Source organism: Ciona intestinalis, chromosome 12, assembly GCF_000224145.3.
Source record: "Ciona intestinalis chromosome 12, KH, whole genome shotgun sequence".
Classification (NCBI taxonomy): Eukaryota; Metazoa; Chordata; class Ascidiacea; order Phlebobranchia; family Cionidae; genus Ciona; species Ciona intestinalis.
Genome location: NC_020177.2, coordinates 360,111 through 377,125, shown reverse-complemented (window position 1 = coordinate 377,125; position 17,015 = coordinate 360,111). Strand labels below are relative to the sequence as shown.

The following is a 17,015-nucleotide window of genomic DNA, read 5'->3' as shown; positions in this document are numbered from 1 at the left end:
GAACTTTAGACTCCAAAACTGCTTATGCATCAACTTTGTTCAATAATATTGCAAGCACGCATGATGTAATAAAAAGGTTAATGACATAATACACTTTAGAAAGTGTAACTTGGAAGTAATTCAACATAAATGGCTCGTTGTTTGTCTGCTAGGTGTAGCGACCACGCTTATTTTTTCCAATTAAATTTAAATAAGTTTTCACGAAGAAGCAGGTTTTTATTTATATTATATTTGTTATATTATAAGTATGAACCAACTATATATTGAAACACCAGTGGTTACATCTCAACTTACCTCTTCGCCCCAGTCGGGTCCCCAGCTGTTTTTAATAATCCAGAATGGAGTTCCGTTTTCTGTTAAATATATTCAGTTATTTTAAGTTTTGAAACGTGGGCAAGAATCAAACACCGAACATGTAAAGATGAATATTGCTATGTGTCAATGCTTTAGCAACATATTATGTAAATCTAACTTAATAATAAAGAAGAAACAAAGTATATTTACAAAATTATATAACCGTATACTCACGACTCTAAAACAGCTTTTTTAATTGTTAAAACACTTAGAATTTCCTAAGGTATTCCATCTTACCACAGCACTATATACGCAGTAGGCTATATATATAATTAAACACCCAATATATACAAAGTACATGAACCACCCACCTGTGCCGTACCCCACAATAAGCACGCCATGATCAAGACTTTTTGGGTTGCAGAAGATTTTCCACGGATGGGAAATCCCACCCCAGTAAAACTGAAGATGAAAAGTTAGTCTCACAACTATTGGCACCAACTGAGTGCATTATGCACATAAGCAGCATGGGTGTGTGTAGGAATCGGTGAAACTTTTACATATAGGTTGCATTTTGCAAATCCTTATATTAAAAAGCATAAATCCATAAAAAAATAAAATTATTATAGATATAATAAAAATACTAGCTTTATATATATTATTGTTGCAGACTGCAGTTGCCATGGCTGTTTTAAGTTTCCGTGTCATGTATATAGTTACATCGAGGTATAACTGATCCACCTTACCTGCATTAAATTTGCGTTTATCCCGATGGAAATCGGTCCGTTTTGAGCCAACCAAGCAGCAAGTTTCACCTCATCTTTGGGCAGCGCAACAGAATTGTTGACGAAAACTTTAAAATCTGATTGTTTGATTGCGCACTTCTCACCCTCACCAACATAGGGGTAATCTTTCTCCGGTTCCAAACCCCCTGCGTAGGATAAGTTTTATGATAATTAATGATGTTTATCTTGTATTAGCTATGAAGGTCCTATAGATGTTTACCAAGTGTTTGCTTAGTGCTTACCAATATAACAGTATCTCTACACAACTACAATATACAAAGACATTTGGTTTACTATTAATGCAACCTTTGAGCTCCTGGAATCATTTTAAAAGACCTGATTACATAACTTATGTGACAAACTACTGCGTGTGACACATCCTCCAAATGCTACAGTTAATTCCCAGCTCCAAACCAGACCACTTACCAAGTTTTTCAATGCTTTTGTAAGCATTCGAAGGCAACCCTCCACCACAGCCAGAATCTAAAGTGTCGCAATCAACAAGTTCTTGTTCGGACAACGATATAAGCTTCTTATGCTTCAGGAACCATTGACCTTCAACATTACCGGTGGTTGAGAAGGCCCAGCATGATCCACAGGAGCCCTGGGAATATATTGATAGTAGGGTGGGGGAAGGGACACCATAATCCAAATACCGTGAACTGGTTTTAAAATTAACAAGGGTTTATGGGAGTCGAGAGGATACGGTTTAATAATATTTGAATGTTCTTTGTTTACTACCAAATGGGACGAGAACATAGAATAAAAAGGTACGCCATCTTCCCCCACACTACCAAATATATAATATTATATATAAATATATCATATTCATATATACATACATATTTACATTTTTATTTTTTTACACATACATTTTAACTCACATTCATTCAACAACACAAGCCACAAACCTGGTTCTTAACTTCAGTTACAGCTCCATGTTTTCTCCAATCCATTGAATCTGGAATGTTGGTTGTGTCTAACTCGGCACTGTTGAGTGTTTGGATTGGCACGAGGGGTCGAGTGAAACCAGGAGCCAATGTTCGGTGATATTCTTCCTCTGTGAAAGATTGGTGTCAGGGTTTGAATGAATGAATGGTAGCTTGCATTTTTCTTCGTGATAGGGCAAGAACAGTCATTATAACACGAGTGTTCTGTTTCAAACACCTCGTGCCCGCTTACAAGTTATCATGTATGTAACCTATTTATCCTCGCGTGGCGGGAAAACGACAGTCGTTATAACACGGGTGTTCTGTTTCATACACCTCGTGCCTGCTCACCAGTTACCATGTATGTAATACTTGAAGTTAGAGTAACGTTTAATAATAGGTTATTGTCAAGCTTTGTGGTTGCATGTTGGCCTTGTTTAAGCTTTATTTAATAAACCATATGTGAATAGTTACACTAACCCTGAGATTAAGTGCCTATGCCATACGTAATATATGTTTATAATAAACAACATACCAGACATATCCATAAACTTAGTAATCCCATAAACAGCTGTTCCTCGTTCAATTTCGTTGAGATGTTGAACTACTTGATAATTTGTCTTGAAGATTTCAAATCTTTCATTGTATTCGTCAGAGCTTGAACTTAATTAAAATATGAAGTTAAGTTATATACAAGGCACAAGACCTTTAAATTTGTGTGAAATCACCGCATTAAAGACAGTGTAGTTTGCCATTTAACAAAACAACTGCGTTTTTAATCCAACAAATTTTTAACTAAAACAAAAAATTGTTTCGGTTTTATTGATTCAAAAATGAGACACTGGTCACCTCAGGTAATATTAATAATACTTAAACATTGTTGTAACTATGGTGCTTATAAATACAACAAACCGTTCCTTTTACCTGTACGTGCGTGGGTATTTTTCCAGGAACATATCAAACAATATCTTAACATCACCATCTGTGGTTGGTCTCACCATATTAGTTGTGTGTTTATCAAACTCATTCAATAAATCTCTCTTAGGTCGGGACTTTGGGCATAAATGTTCGGCTATAAATAAAAAAAAATGCAAATATGTCATAGTTTTTGTATTGTAACGGGCCAACTCTGTCCTAAATCCCAGGTTCCATGGCATGCCATGCTGTAGGAGCTCACCCATATAGAATTGTAATGTAAAGAAGAGTTTTATGTATTAGATAGTATAGTCTAGTTTACAGGTGTGTAAAATTTTGGAGTATAATTATAATTATTTTTGTAAATACTGTTTCCCAAAACCTTTATCTGTTGTATTTTTTCATTTAACCAAAGTAAGTATAAAATTAATAAAAACTATACCGTACCATACTTGATCATTTTATTTTAATTACGAATCTTTGCAGCAATTATTAGTAACAACTAACAACATAATATAGGTATATATCTACAATTTATATTTTAAGGCTGTTTTGTAACTGCTAAAAAGTGTGCTAAATTTAGCTTAGAAATTGCTGTATATAAATAACTACAAACCTTCTGCAGACTGTGCATTTCCACAAGTTGTATGAATGCTTTGTACTGGTGGTTTATACCAGCTCACAATCCATACCACACTTGCACATGTTATCTGTATGATAAAAACTTTAAGAAATCATTGGAAAAGAAATTTTCATACTTTTGTTTCAACGAGAAGTTTAACTTGGAAATAATTCAACATAAATGACTCGTTGTTTGTCATATGTCCCACGTTGTCGTTATATTCCTGTTATTTTGGTTTAATTTTTTCAATCTTTGCTACTGTAATCGAAAAGGTAAATAAAGTGATTATTATTCACATAGAGATGATCTATCTGCTAAATGCAGAGGAAATCCTTTTAAACTAAACATCCTGTGATGCTTCATCCATAACATACATTAATCAGTTCCTTGGCCATTATGCCAAACTATTCATTGTTCTACTTAGATATGATGTCACCGTCTTAATCCTTTAACGCACTTTTAAAATTATTTACGTTTTAATTTTTCTCTTAAACCAAGATTATGTTAAAGTGTAAAAAGTGAGCCAAAAGATAAATTTCTCAAAAATTGTTTTTTTTTTACAATGCAAGATCAGTTTTACTTGACCACTGAATAGGAGGTTTATTTCTTTAAATAAACAAAATATTAACTTCACAGTTTCACATTATTTTAATTAACATACTTTGTTGTTTGGTTGGGAATCTGTGTGTGCTTGAAAAAAGACTTTGAGTTGTATTCCTTGAACAACCTGTTGATGAAAACAATCAAGTTGGCCAACTGCTGCCTGGTCTGTATTAAGTATAGCAACAGCATAGCATGTGTGATTTAGGGAGGTTTTGGTCAAGCAATTTGTTAGAGGTTCCCAGGGAAAAGTCACAGTGGTTAGAGCACTCACCTCTCAACCATAAGAGGTTTGTCGCTGCTATCAATGGGCTTGTTTGTGACCTTGGGCAAGACACATAATGGCTATTGCTTTAATCCAGTGTTCATAAAACATAGGAATTCCCAAAGAATAATCAGCCACAAACATTACATGGTGAGCGGGCACGAGGTGTATGAAACAGAACACCTGTGTTATAACGACTGTCGATTCCCCGCCATGCGAGGATAAATAAGTTACATACATGGTAACTTGTAAGCAGGCACGAGGTGTATGAAACAGAACACCTGTGTTATAACGACTGTCGATTCCCCGCCATGCGAGGATAAATAAGTTACATACATGGTAACTTGTAAGCAGGCACGAGGTGTATGAAACTGAGCACTTGTGATATTTATAATCACTGTCGTTGTCCTGCCACGCAAGGATAAATGATATAACTCATGATATAACTGGACAACTGCAATGACATATTAACATATAAAGTAACGGAAGCTTCTTCACCTTAGGATAATGCAACAAACTAAAATATTCTGTCACCTGAGATGCAAAGCAGAATGGCACGTCCGTTCTTAACCCACTTGTTCGTACTCCATTAACAAGAGGGGATGCAAGCAGATTTGTCCCAATTTCATTCATTAGAGAATACTGTTGTTCGTATTCCATGAAATCTGCTTCGGATATTTTCGACCAACCACCAACAAGAGTATTCGCTCCAGACAAAACATAATTGGGGAACAGAAAATATCCAACGAAAAGTAACGAAAACCACATTTCTTTACGTTAGGATTAACACAAAAATATGCTAATTCTGGGCAAATTTAAAGCAGTTTTATATAATAAAATTCAATATGTACGTGTATACATACTAAATAGTGACTTTTAAAAACTGTTTTACCGTAATAAGTTTGGAATATAACTTAGCTACGTTATTTTCGTTAAACAAAAAATAAACTGTTGTTTTGATCATGTGACAGACAAAGTTATTCCCGTGTAAAGTAGTGAGAGGTGTTTAGGCGTCCATTTTCGAGCTGGTTTACTCAAAGTCGTAAAAACACCGAGTAGTCCAACTGCGTCTTTGTGTGTTCAAAATAGAGCAAAAGCGGTGACTTTCGCAATGAATTTAAACGAACTTGTTGAGTTTTATTTGCGATTTCCTCTTGTGGAAAAGCGTAAAACAGCTTCTATTTACATTATCAAACATTTTTTGGAAAAAACATATAAATTTACCCCCCATTAAATGACTAAAATGTCACAAATCAACCGCTTCTAATTCCATTTTTTGACTTTTTTTGATACAGAAAACAAATAACACTTGTTTTTTACACTTTTCAACCTTTAAATTTGTTTTCAGACTCAAGTTTTTCTGTAATTTACCGAAAAACATGCATTTTCCCTATACCTACTGTGTTATTTTGGACCCAAATTGCCGATTCCTTTGTCTAAACAGACTCAATATTAAAACAACACAACGTATTATTTTGTTTTAATATAAAACGATCGACTTGATCATAAACAGTTAAGAAGTTGGCATCAACTTGCCGTATAAAATATAAACACAGCCATTCAGTACAAAAGATGAGAAAGAACATTTTGTATTTACGACCAAACTTCATGGGTGTCGCACAATGTTTGGCCTAAGTTTCTGCACATGCATAGTAGCATTGACGCTCATGCAGAAAAAGGCAACAGACAAAATTTTACACAAAACAAAAGATGCTGGGAAACTCTATTTTTAATTAATATTTATCATAAATTATAGGATTTTAACATGTTTTGATTAATTGGTTAAATAATAAAACTATTACAACATAAACGAGTGAAAATTTATAAATTGTTGACTTTGAAATGATAAAAAAAATATACAATATGACAAGGACTGGATATTTAACTTTAATATTCATAAATTAGTAGTGACAAAAAGTCATTATAACAGAACAGTGGCTCATGTTGTTTACAAAACTATTGATGGAATATTTATCAAAACAAATCATGAAATACACAAACAGTTTTGTTGAAGATTTTCATTGTTTACAAAGCTACAACTGATGCATGATATCTTGGTGTCTCCGTGTTGGTTTCAATCTTCCATTCATTGATTGTTGCATCATAAGCCTCAATGGATTTTGATGCATCATCATCCCAACAACTAACACAAGATAATTATTATTGAATTCCTCACATTATTCATCACTGCCACTGCTGCAGCAGCTTTATTATTATTATATTAATAATAATTGTTTACATTATAATGCAGTTTCACAGTTTAAAAATTGTAGTCGCAGCCAAATTTAAGTCGTAGTGTTATAAGCGTGGCAGTAACATGGTTAAACCATAGACATCTCAATATATTGTTAAGATGTTTATGGTAAACGCATCGCCCTAGAAAACTTTGACAGGTAGACTTAACGCAACTGTACATTTTTTAAGAAACCAATAAAATAACTGGGGAATATTCAATGAGCATAGTTTGATAAAGCAAATATTGAATCAGCTTCTATATAGTTTGTTACCGTTGCTACCAGGCATAACATAATACTTGAAATTGTTATGAACCTAAACTTGTTTGTTATTCAGGGAATACCCACATTAAGGTATATGGATATATGTTTACCAAAAACAAGGCCTGGATTTTTGAGACCAATAAAACAATTAAACAACATTCGCGTAAACCAAAAATATTACAAGCTATTGGAATAGCATTCTGGTCGGTTCCACCTGAAATTTAACCCAATACTGCAACAAATGTTTTAAATCAAATACACAATACTGTACATGTAATCTATAATTACAAGCAGAAACACAGAATAGTTACCCTCCAATGACGTATATCTTCCCATTCACAACACAAGCACAAGAACAATATCGCACGTGGTTCAAGCTGCTAACTTTGGTCCAAGTGTTGGTTCGTATGTTATACCGCTCGCAGCTTTTTAATCCACGACCACCTTAATAAACATTGTACAAAGTATAGAGTGATGATTATAAAGAAATTAAAGTTTATTATTTATAATTAGTGTATAAATAAATGATGCTTATTTATCCTCACATGGCGGCATAATTACAGTTCCTATAACTCGGATGTTCTGTTTTATTTAACTCGTGTTCAAATATGTAACTTAATGGTTTATATTAGCTTTTAAAATTATCTCTATGAATGGTAATTCGGTCAAAATCACACGCCCACAATGGTGGCAGTGCTTTTGGTCAGCAAGATCCCGGGTCTGGTTTCATATTATGTTCTGGTTAAATGAATTAAACAAACACATTGTGTTATTAATAGCATCCAAATGTAAAAATAGCTACAATAGGCCCAAAAATAAAAAGTACTGCTAAAATAAAGTAGTTAAAGTAAACATTATCGATGAATTAATTTATGTCGTTTAAATGTTGATGTTTTAGTTTCATTTTAATATTTGTGATAAACAATCGCAGTATATGTGTGTTAAGTTGTGCAGGGAAAATAAAGCTGTGGCTGCGGAACTTTTTTAAACCTGAAAAACAATGTTAATCTGTACAAATAGCATAAGTGTGAATCAAGTGGAATGTTTGTTACAACATAGTGGCCATAGATATGTCAATTACATGTGTCTTATTAGCAGTTGACATGTCTATTATATATTACTGTATGTCTGTATCGAGCGGCGCAGCCAGAAAACAAATTAAGTAAGGGAACATTATAATTCATCAATTTTAATGTATCCTAAGACCTAAGTTCCTAACATATTAACAACTTTTCAAAGCACAAGAATATAGCATCTTCTAATCAATGGCAATTTTAAATTGAATATTTTTTTAAACATAAATATTTCCAACAAGAGATTACAGATCTAATGCGTGAGCACGGTATAAACTAATTAGCATATTATTAATTAATCCTATTACTACAATGGTCGACTGAGATCGATCAAAAACAAATCAAAAGTAACCAACAAAGCGGGTTTCAGTCGCTATTGTTGACTGTGGAGCAGTAGATGGAATGCATTTATTCGTGTATTATAACTCATCAAGCTTAAAACGTATAAGGATTGAAAGTTTGGTAAAGAATATGTGTAAATACGCTTTGTACCACTCCGTACCATCTGTTGACATGTAAACTTACACTATAGTTAACCTTGTCGTCGCTTAAGGACGTTTGTTTTTGTGAATTTGGATAAACCGTAATCACGCAGTATTATAGGTAATGTTAAAATTAATATTATTCATATTGTGGCGGCTGCATGATGATTTATTGCGAGCGGTAAACTAAAAGAGCGAAGAAACGAGAGACGCGGTGTTTATACCGAAGATAACTATAGGAAAAAGGCACGCGTCTATATGCTTCGGTGCACACACGCTAATTGTGCCGTTTTAAATCTGAAAATTTAGCCAAAAAATTATAAATATATAATATGATTTTATTTCAATCAAGAGATTAAAGAATAATTGGTAGAATTGAAAATTGAGATAAATGCGGAAAAAAATCGCCCTAAAAACAACAACAACGCAGAGAACAACTGTTTGACGAAAAAGGATCTATATGACCACTACCGTGCTCAATTAGTCTTTGTTCCTGCTTTACGGAATTCTCAACAGGCAAATATATCAATATAGGGGACATTGTTTATACTTCAATATCCGACCAGCATTTTTAGGGTTAGGGTTTGTAAGACCATTTGAACAAAATATATCTAATTGCTTGTACAAAGTTTGTGGTGGTTGGCTAAGCTATACAAAGCCAATGGTAACGTGACACAAACATTTAATAATGAGTTTATATATAAAATAAACAACAAACCAATGGCGTAAATCTCATCATTGTAAACAACACCACATAGTCCATGTCTTTTGTTATTCATTGGTTTTAGTGATTCCCATTTCCCTTCTCTTGGATCAAAACTTTCCATTGAATTTAAATCATTTGAACTAAAAGGATCATTCTCTCCACCAAACGAGTACAAGCGACCTGTACATGAATTAGGTTTGAAAATATTAGTAAGTTTTTTATAACAATTAACGAAAATAAATTTATCTAAATTATTACATTTGCATTGTTATGCTAACTGTAATGTAACTATATAGATTATCAATGTAATAATTTCAAAACAAAAAATAACATTGAGAATCATTGTGCACATGCTACTGTTCATATTCAGCCCACTTTATCATTACATTTATATTTATTATACCAACCATTATAAGAAACAAGAGCATGTTGCCATCGTTTAGTTTTCATTGAAGGAATGATTGTCCATGTATTGACCACTGGATTGTATAATTCAACTGATGATAATATATTATCACCACCATCCATTCCTCCTGTTACACACATTTGATCTGGAATGACATAACATATTAATGCTGATTATTAAACAATAAATTTTAAATATAAAATAGTTGCACGTATGATTCGTAGTCGTTATAGTCCATTCCTCCCACCCCAAGGAACCAGTAAATATTTTGGTCACAAACTTTCATGGTTTGATTTTTGGCTGAATATTAACTTTTGCCCACAATGTTATCAGCGATACAAAATGTATTGAACAAGAGTTACGTTGTTCTGCCTTAATCCTTCTAATATACTTTTATGCAGTAAATATTCTAGTTTTACACTCGTAAAACTTTATTACTTTGCTTACATATTTATACTAACGCTAGGACATTTTTTATGGTTATTATTATTTAAAAATTGCTTAAATACAAGCACATACATTAGATTTAATTTTTCAACCGAACATTGAAACTTCAAACAACCCCACTATAAACAAGTGGGAAAGTTTTTTCTGGTCATGAGGATCAGGAATACTTTAACTTTGACAATAAAACTATAATCCACCAATATATTGTTAAACATAATAAGGAACCAACCATTCAACACAGCAGATGCTGCACGCCATCGTTGTTCCTTCATAGATGCCACCTTGTACCAATCACCATCAACTTGGTTTAAATTCAAACATTCGACAATGTTGGAATCAACACCACCAGCCGTATAAACATGGTTGTTTATCTTCACACTGGTTGAACCAACCCTTTCATACAAGGTTGGCTGTGGATAAAATTCAATATTTTAAACTCAACCCAACCCATTTAGCAAATTTAACAAAAATCTAAGTATTTATTATAATTCATACACCCAGATGATTTTAAGTGTTTGGGAGATACTGATCAAATATGAAAATGAAACATATATTGGGATATTAAATTTCATTGTGTTTCTTTAAAATAATGTTAAATATTTTTCTAATAAAAAACTACATGTTTTTAAGTCATTTGAAAATTCAGGTAAAACTGATAAAATTTTGTGACGAAAACATCCTCACCATGTTTGGAAAGAACAACGATCTACTACTGTTTTACACTTTGTGGCTGAGTGCTTATAACTTGGATTATTATTACTTGTTTAAATAAATCACCTTGCATATCTTGAAACTTTTCTCATTAACATCATAAACGTTAACCAAGTGTTCACATTCATCACCACTTATGATCATGCATGTAGCTTCTATTGGAAAGTAAAACAGCATTATTGAATCAACTGCTAAACCAACAATCTGGACAACAATGTCACTTAATAATTTGTAGTCCAACAACAATAACGTTATTTAATTGTTTTATTATGACATCACACTAGTGTCATTTTAAAAATCGTTATCAACATGGCTGCTGGTGGCGCAGGTAGGAAAATATGGAGAGGAAACAAATGCAGCTCATATTGTAAACACAATCCTCTTATGTTTAATAATTGGTTATATCACACAAAGTAATAATCCTAGTACAAGACATACAAATGTGAAACAGAATGCATGATGTTCAGTGATAAAAGTAAAATAGTTTTTTCTATAAAATGTGTCCGACGGTTGTTAATTCAGTAACGCAAAGTACTCAAGAAAATAACATTTAATTTATTAATTTAGTTTTAAAATTCATTTATTATACATTCAATGCTTGTGACACTTTTAACATGGAACTGTTAGCGTTGCGCAACTTTTACAGAAACTGTGTTCTCCCCCCCTTCAACTGCGTCATTACTTTGCAACTTTTCTACCACACTTCATACAACTTACTCGTAACCGCAGCCACTGTGTTCGGAATTTGAATTTTGAGACGAGTAATATATTCTGGGTTGAGAATATCAAAATAAAAGTCTGATCTTTTTAACCATCTCTGGAATAAATAAAAAAAGAAAGAATTTGTGACAATAAATATATTTTCATTCAACAACCATGATACTACTGGTGCTAGCAACAATGTTATGTTAGTGGGCCAACAATCAACAAACCTCAGTTTTTTCAACAACCTCTTCAAGGAATGCAGTTGATAGTTTCTTGACATCAATCAGTTGAAACAATCGTTCAATGAATTGTTGTCGTTGTTTAAAGTCGTGTTTGATCCAATTCAAGATAGTCCTGAAAATCGAATCTTGGCAAGAATCCTGCAAATTGTAACAATATAACGATAATGATTATCACACCATATTAATTAACCTTCAAAATCTGTTTTAGAAAGTTGTTAAATTAAAAACACTGATATTAAGATGTGAAGCCCAATATTAAAAACTGTTTCTGTAGGTTTATGAATAATTGATTCAACAATAATGTTTCAAAACTTATTGATAGAAAAAGATTTCCAACCTGTTGATTCTTTATCTCAATAAAAGTTTTAACTTCATTTAAATCCCGGAAATTCAATTCTTTGGAAACCAACTCTAAATTGTCAACGATGAATTTGTCACATTTTTCCACCAACTCCAGAAGCTGGTATCTTTGTGCAAAGGAACTGAAACTTAAACAGTTCCCAACAGCAAGTGCATCATTGAAGAAGCTAACACAATGTTTTTTTACATCTAGAAACAAATGTTTAATAAGAATTGAAAACACATTGATAAATACAGATATTACCATTAAACTGCAAGTAATCTGAAGCCTCATAAAGTTGGCAAACAGTTTTATCGCTTATATCGATCACTTGTAAGTAAATGAAAGTGAACAACAAATCCAATATTGAAGATTTTATTCCATTAACTTCAACAACTTCATGATTTCCTTCCTAAAATATGGAAAAATGAATGATTCTAATGCCACTACGTGCCCAATAACCTTGTATTACCTCATGTTTAAACTTTCCTTTAAAAGTAGCAGAATGTTCAGCAAGCAAACCTTTATGAGCAAAGACTTCCCCATCTTTTAATTTGAATGTGACATCACAATTCACTCCGTTAACTCGTGATCTAAACATTGTTTTATTGAAAACGAAATTCAAATTAAACAAAAAATTTCTTACCTGTTTAAATATTTACCAACACTTCCATTATTTGTTCTGTATCTTATCACATGATTATCATGAGAATGCATCATGTGATTACCATGAGAAGGCATCACATGATTACCATGAGAAGGCATCACGTGATTATCATAAGAAGGCATCACGTTATTATCATGAGAAGGCATCACGTGATCATCATGAGAAGGCATCACATCTTGTGATGCTAATTGTATGATGGTACCTTGTGGTTGCATGAATGCAGCGTGTGCTGAAATATTCATGTATTGTTTCTCTTCTTGTATATCTGTAACATAATGTTAAAATATTATTCTTCAGCAAATCAAATGTCTATATAGTTCTGATAAATCCCAGTGTTAGACATAGGAGCTTCTGAGCATGCATCTCTGTGAAATATTATTGTCATTTTATCCAATATTCTTATTGAACATTATAGCTCTGTTTAATCATTATCAGCTTCATGGCATAAAAGAATCACAAGGTGAAAACAAACTTGTAAATGAATGAATATGACAAATAGAAAGTAAACGCTTGTTTTGTTTGGACAACTTGGACAATTTGCCGTTAAGAGACTTCCCGGGAATACATAGGCTCACAATGGTTGCAGCAACAAGCCTTGAACCCATAACCTCTAGGTTAGAGGCGGGCATACTAATTAACTGTGACACGGCGCCAGACAAGTGTTGTTATACTTGCAACATAGACAGAAGGTTTCATCACATTCACAAACATGAAAACAAAGTAAATGCTTGTCTGAATAACAACCTTGATTAGATGTTGATGGTATATTGGCATCATCTGGTTCTTGTAGCATACTAACATATGTTTGTTGTTGCATGTTAACTTGTGGTTGTTGTTGCATGTTAACTTGTGGTTGTTGTTGCATGTTAACTTGTGGTTGTTGTTGCATGTTAACTTGTGGTTGTTGTTGCATGTTAACTTGTGGTTGTTGTTGCATGTTAACTTGTGGTTGTTGTTGCATGTTAACTTGTGGTTGTTGACAGTTCATGTAGTGATTGTCTTCTTGTACCACTGCAATGAAATATTAAGGTTAGACATGATCAGATCAGTTGGCTTGTGTTACGTTGTGGGTATGAGGGCTTTGAGCCCACATACGCTTATTTACTTTTATGTTGTGTGTGCTTTTAGGTTTGCATTATTTCAGTCTTTGTTGTGTGCGATGTTTAATTTGTCGATTTCATTGTCTATTTTTATTGGTTTTCCTTATCATTGTTTCACTTTTGTTCACTGTTGTCATGCTTGGTTTCTTTGATTTTTCACACGTTCTTTGATTTTCACAAGTCTTAGCGTTTATGTGCCGTTGGACTGATTGAAGTGATTTGCGCGTTTTCTATTTCTCGTTTCGATTCGCTTGTTGGGTTAGTTCTCGTTGTATCTCGTTGTGTTGTTGAAAGGTTGTGTAATTGTTTTAGAGATTGTGCGAAGTGTCATTTGAGTTGTTTTACAAGATACGGTTGTTCTTAGTAGTTACAATGTACCTGTGTACGCTAACTTGTTTATCGGTCATTGCCACTTTTATATTTTAGAACGTCTGTTTTTATATTTGCTTTTATTAAAACGATATAGGATTTTATATAGTTGTTTTAAGTTAGAGCAGACTACGTCAGGCAGGCCCCGCGATTGGCCGTTAGGGCAACGTCCCGGACCAAACACCTCAAACACGTAACACTTGCTTATAATGTTTTTATCACAAATTTTTATCATCATTGTTGTTTTGTGTTGATATTGACATCATACCGGCTTACGAGTTACACCGTATGTAACTTTGTAGTTGATTATATTATTTTATTTTCAGTTTTTATGTGTGGCTAACAATTTGGACAACCCATTGACTACTGGGTTGAAACAATTGCTGTTAAGTGTCTTGTCCAACAATACATAGGCTCACAATGGTTGCGGCAACAAGCCTTGAACCCATAACCTCTAGGTTAGAGGCGGGCATAATAATTAACTGTGACACGGCGCCAGACAAGTGTTGTTATACTTGCAACATAGACAGAAGGTTTCATCACATTCACAAACATGAAAACAAAGTAAATGCTTGTCTGAATAACAAACCTTGATTAGAAGTTGATGGTATATTGGCATCATCTGGTTGTTGTAGCATACTAACATATGTTTGTCGTTGTTGTGTTGCAGGTTGTTTATTAGGGAAGATCATGTAATGGTCATCTCTTTCTTCCACAACTGGAATACAAGACTCAAACTTAATTCCCAAAACAAAATTTATTTAAAATTACTTTTTTAATACCTCAAGTAATACTGTGTGAATTCAAATATGAAAAGTCTGTGACATTTCAACGTTACATAAGTTCTTATGTAAACATAGGTCGTGTTATTTGTCACCAACGTTTATGTCAAGTGGCTTTTACATGGCACAAACTTTTCACACAGATATTGAGGATGGTTATTACCAAATTAGAATTCTAAATATGTGTAAGTTGGATTATTTGAACAATATTTTAGTGCCACCAATTTAAACATTCAACACATTTATAAAAATAACAATCATGCCAACAACCTACCCATGTTATCATTGTTGAGAATATTTTCTTGTGCTTTTGGAGTAAGAATATCAGGCAAGGATGATCGATTCATTTGTAAACCTGGATATCGCAAATAAAATATGATAGAAACAACTTGATATAAACTAAAGTTGCCAAAACAATTCTTTGCCTCCAAACTTTGTTTTTAGACTTATTTTTCTCTTCAATTTTAAGCTTAATTATATATTGCATGAAATAGATAATAGATAACATGAAAATAGTTTTTATGTTTTCATAGATAATTAATTTATGATATTGTAAGTTACTGCCCCTTGGTTCTGATGGTGGGGTAATGTAGGTCCACCTTTGGTCTCCAGACTTCAGTTTCAGATATGAATGAATGTAACATATTTACCCTTGCGTGGCAGGCGGGGCATTGACAGTCATTACTCAGTCAGTATAACATGAATGTTGTGTTTTATTCTCGTGACTGCTTACGATTTACCATGTATGTAACATGTGAGTGATTTTTTTATTATTTGTGACTAGCAATTACTGTTAACTATCTTAACCAAAGTTATACCAGCACACAATAGTATGTGATATAGCACTGTCAAGGTTTGAACCCATACCCACTGATCCTGCGGCAAGCATGTTAACTAGTAACTACTGTGCCACAGTGCCGATATAAACAACTAACCTGATGAATGTGGTTGATCTTCTAGCCCTCCAACCATCACTTGAGCAGTTTCATGTTTACGATAAAGTTCCTCAAGTTCAGAAAAATATCTGCAAGTTTTTGCCTTTTTCCCCTTTATTTTATTTATTTCTCTCACTTTTAAATACTGTTTCTTCAGTGTTTTGAATCGAGTTCGGATTTGTTCAGCTCTAGTTTGAAATAGGGGGTTGCTGTTATTTTGCCAGGCTTCTGGTTTGTTTTACACTTAATTTTTTAAACAAATGTTATTTATAATTATTGCACTTGCATGCGGGTTTGGTGTTTGGTCGATTTTAAGCGAACAACTTTAAAAAGGTCACGCTCGGTTACAAAGATCAGACCATCTCTAATTAACAAAATATAAATGGTCTTGAAAAAAATCTCTATTTTAATTAAGAATTTAATTAACATGGAAGCAAGAGGAAAATTAGCAAAAACATAACCTTGATCATTCAAACTAATATTGATGGTCACCCACATAAACACTCACGTTTTACGAACACCCATTTCTTCCAATCTTTCTCTTATCTCATTATATTCTTTCGCTGTTGAAACACTTTTTCCTTCCAGCAAAGATGAAACGTTCATTTGATTCATTATTTCAAACATGCAGCATGTTTGTGGTGCTGTCCACTGCATCCTTTCACTTGACATTATGTAACTTAAGTTGCGCTAAATCTGTGTGTGAAATGTGTGTGATTAATATTATTACAAAATATCATAATTATCACTTTATCATTGTATGACAGAACAACACAAGAGACAAACAACTGTTCTGTTGTACACCATAATTCTTACACGCGTGCCTGTTTATATGTTAACAAATATTGTGTTTTGCTAGTGTGTTTTTTTTCTTAATCCTGTCCTTTATATTTTATTTTTTGTGCGTTGCCTATATTTGCCAACTAGGAAACCAGTGAGTTTCTACCTTTAAGCATCTTAAGATTGGTCTTGAGGTACTTTGCTTACAGTTATGTAGAACTCTATCCACTGTGCTACATTGCTGATTCAATGCCAGTTAAATCAATATAAATATTAAAACTTACACTTGTATATTTCAACTTGTTTATTAGAAAAAATAAATTTAACATTAAGTGTTCGTGTTACGAGGTCTGTCAGCTTAT

The 17,015-nt window shown here is 33.2% G+C and overlaps 2 protein-coding genes across 5 annotated transcripts in view; both read right to left on the bottom strand.

The window, feature by feature from the left end:
• LOC100175491 (cathepsin L-like) overlaps positions 1-5,245 on the bottom strand; it is an 8,749-nt gene extending 3,504 nt beyond the window's left edge. The window contains exons 1-10 of the mRNA XM_002119836.5: positions 4,945-5,245; positions 4,207-4,272; positions 3,540-3,633; positions 2,933-3,080; positions 2,544-2,671; positions 1,991-2,139; positions 1,506-1,683; positions 1,041-1,225; positions 666-756; positions 295-353 (exon numbers count right to left, since the gene is read on the bottom strand). Coding sequence (XP_002119872.3) covers positions 295-353; positions 666-756; positions 1,041-1,225; positions 1,506-1,683; positions 1,991-2,139; positions 2,544-2,671; positions 2,933-3,080; positions 3,540-3,633; positions 4,207-4,272; positions 4,945-5,178 — 1,332 coding nt within the window. The 5' untranslated portion in view covers positions 5,179-5,245. The remainder of the gene's footprint in view (positions 1-294; positions 354-665; positions 757-1,040; positions 1,226-1,505; positions 1,684-1,990; positions 2,140-2,543; positions 2,672-2,932; positions 3,081-3,539; positions 3,634-4,206; positions 4,273-4,944) is intronic.
• LOC100185692 (kelch-like protein 12) overlaps positions 1-16,556 on the bottom strand; it is a 31,119-nt gene extending 14,563 nt beyond the window's left edge. Inside the window, exons 1-17 of one of the 4 annotated variants that reach the window (XM_018814273.2) lie at positions 16,382-16,556; positions 15,874-16,061; positions 15,213-15,293; positions 14,746-14,874; positions 13,432-13,698; positions 12,667-12,952; positions 12,493-12,613; positions 12,285-12,432; positions 12,018-12,229; positions 11,666-11,818; positions 11,451-11,550; positions 10,800-10,888; positions 10,252-10,432; positions 9,577-9,720; positions 9,182-9,349; positions 7,220-7,352; positions 5,878-6,553 (exon numbers count right to left, since the gene is read on the bottom strand). In XM_018814273.2, the coding sequence (XP_018669818.1) occupies positions 6,436-6,553; positions 7,220-7,352; positions 9,182-9,349; positions 9,577-9,720; positions 10,252-10,432; positions 10,800-10,888; positions 11,451-11,550; positions 11,666-11,818; positions 12,018-12,229; positions 12,285-12,432; positions 12,493-12,613; positions 12,667-12,952; positions 13,432-13,698; positions 14,746-14,874; positions 15,213-15,293; positions 15,874-16,061; positions 16,382-16,545 (2,682 nt within the window). In that variant the 5' untranslated portion in view covers positions 16,546-16,556 and the 3' untranslated portion in view covers positions 5,878-6,435. Of the gene's footprint in view, positions 1-5,877; positions 6,554-7,219; positions 7,353-9,181; positions 9,350-9,576; positions 9,721-10,251; positions 10,433-10,799; positions 10,889-11,450; positions 11,551-11,665; positions 11,819-12,017; positions 12,230-12,284; positions 12,433-12,492; positions 12,614-12,666; positions 12,953-13,431; positions 13,699-14,745; positions 14,875-15,212; positions 15,294-15,873; positions 16,062-16,381 lie in introns of those variants that run through there. The other 3 variants (XM_026837182.1, XM_026837183.1, XM_026837181.1) reach the window with 3 other exon arrangements.
• Positions 16,557-17,015: the final 459 nt, after the last annotated feature.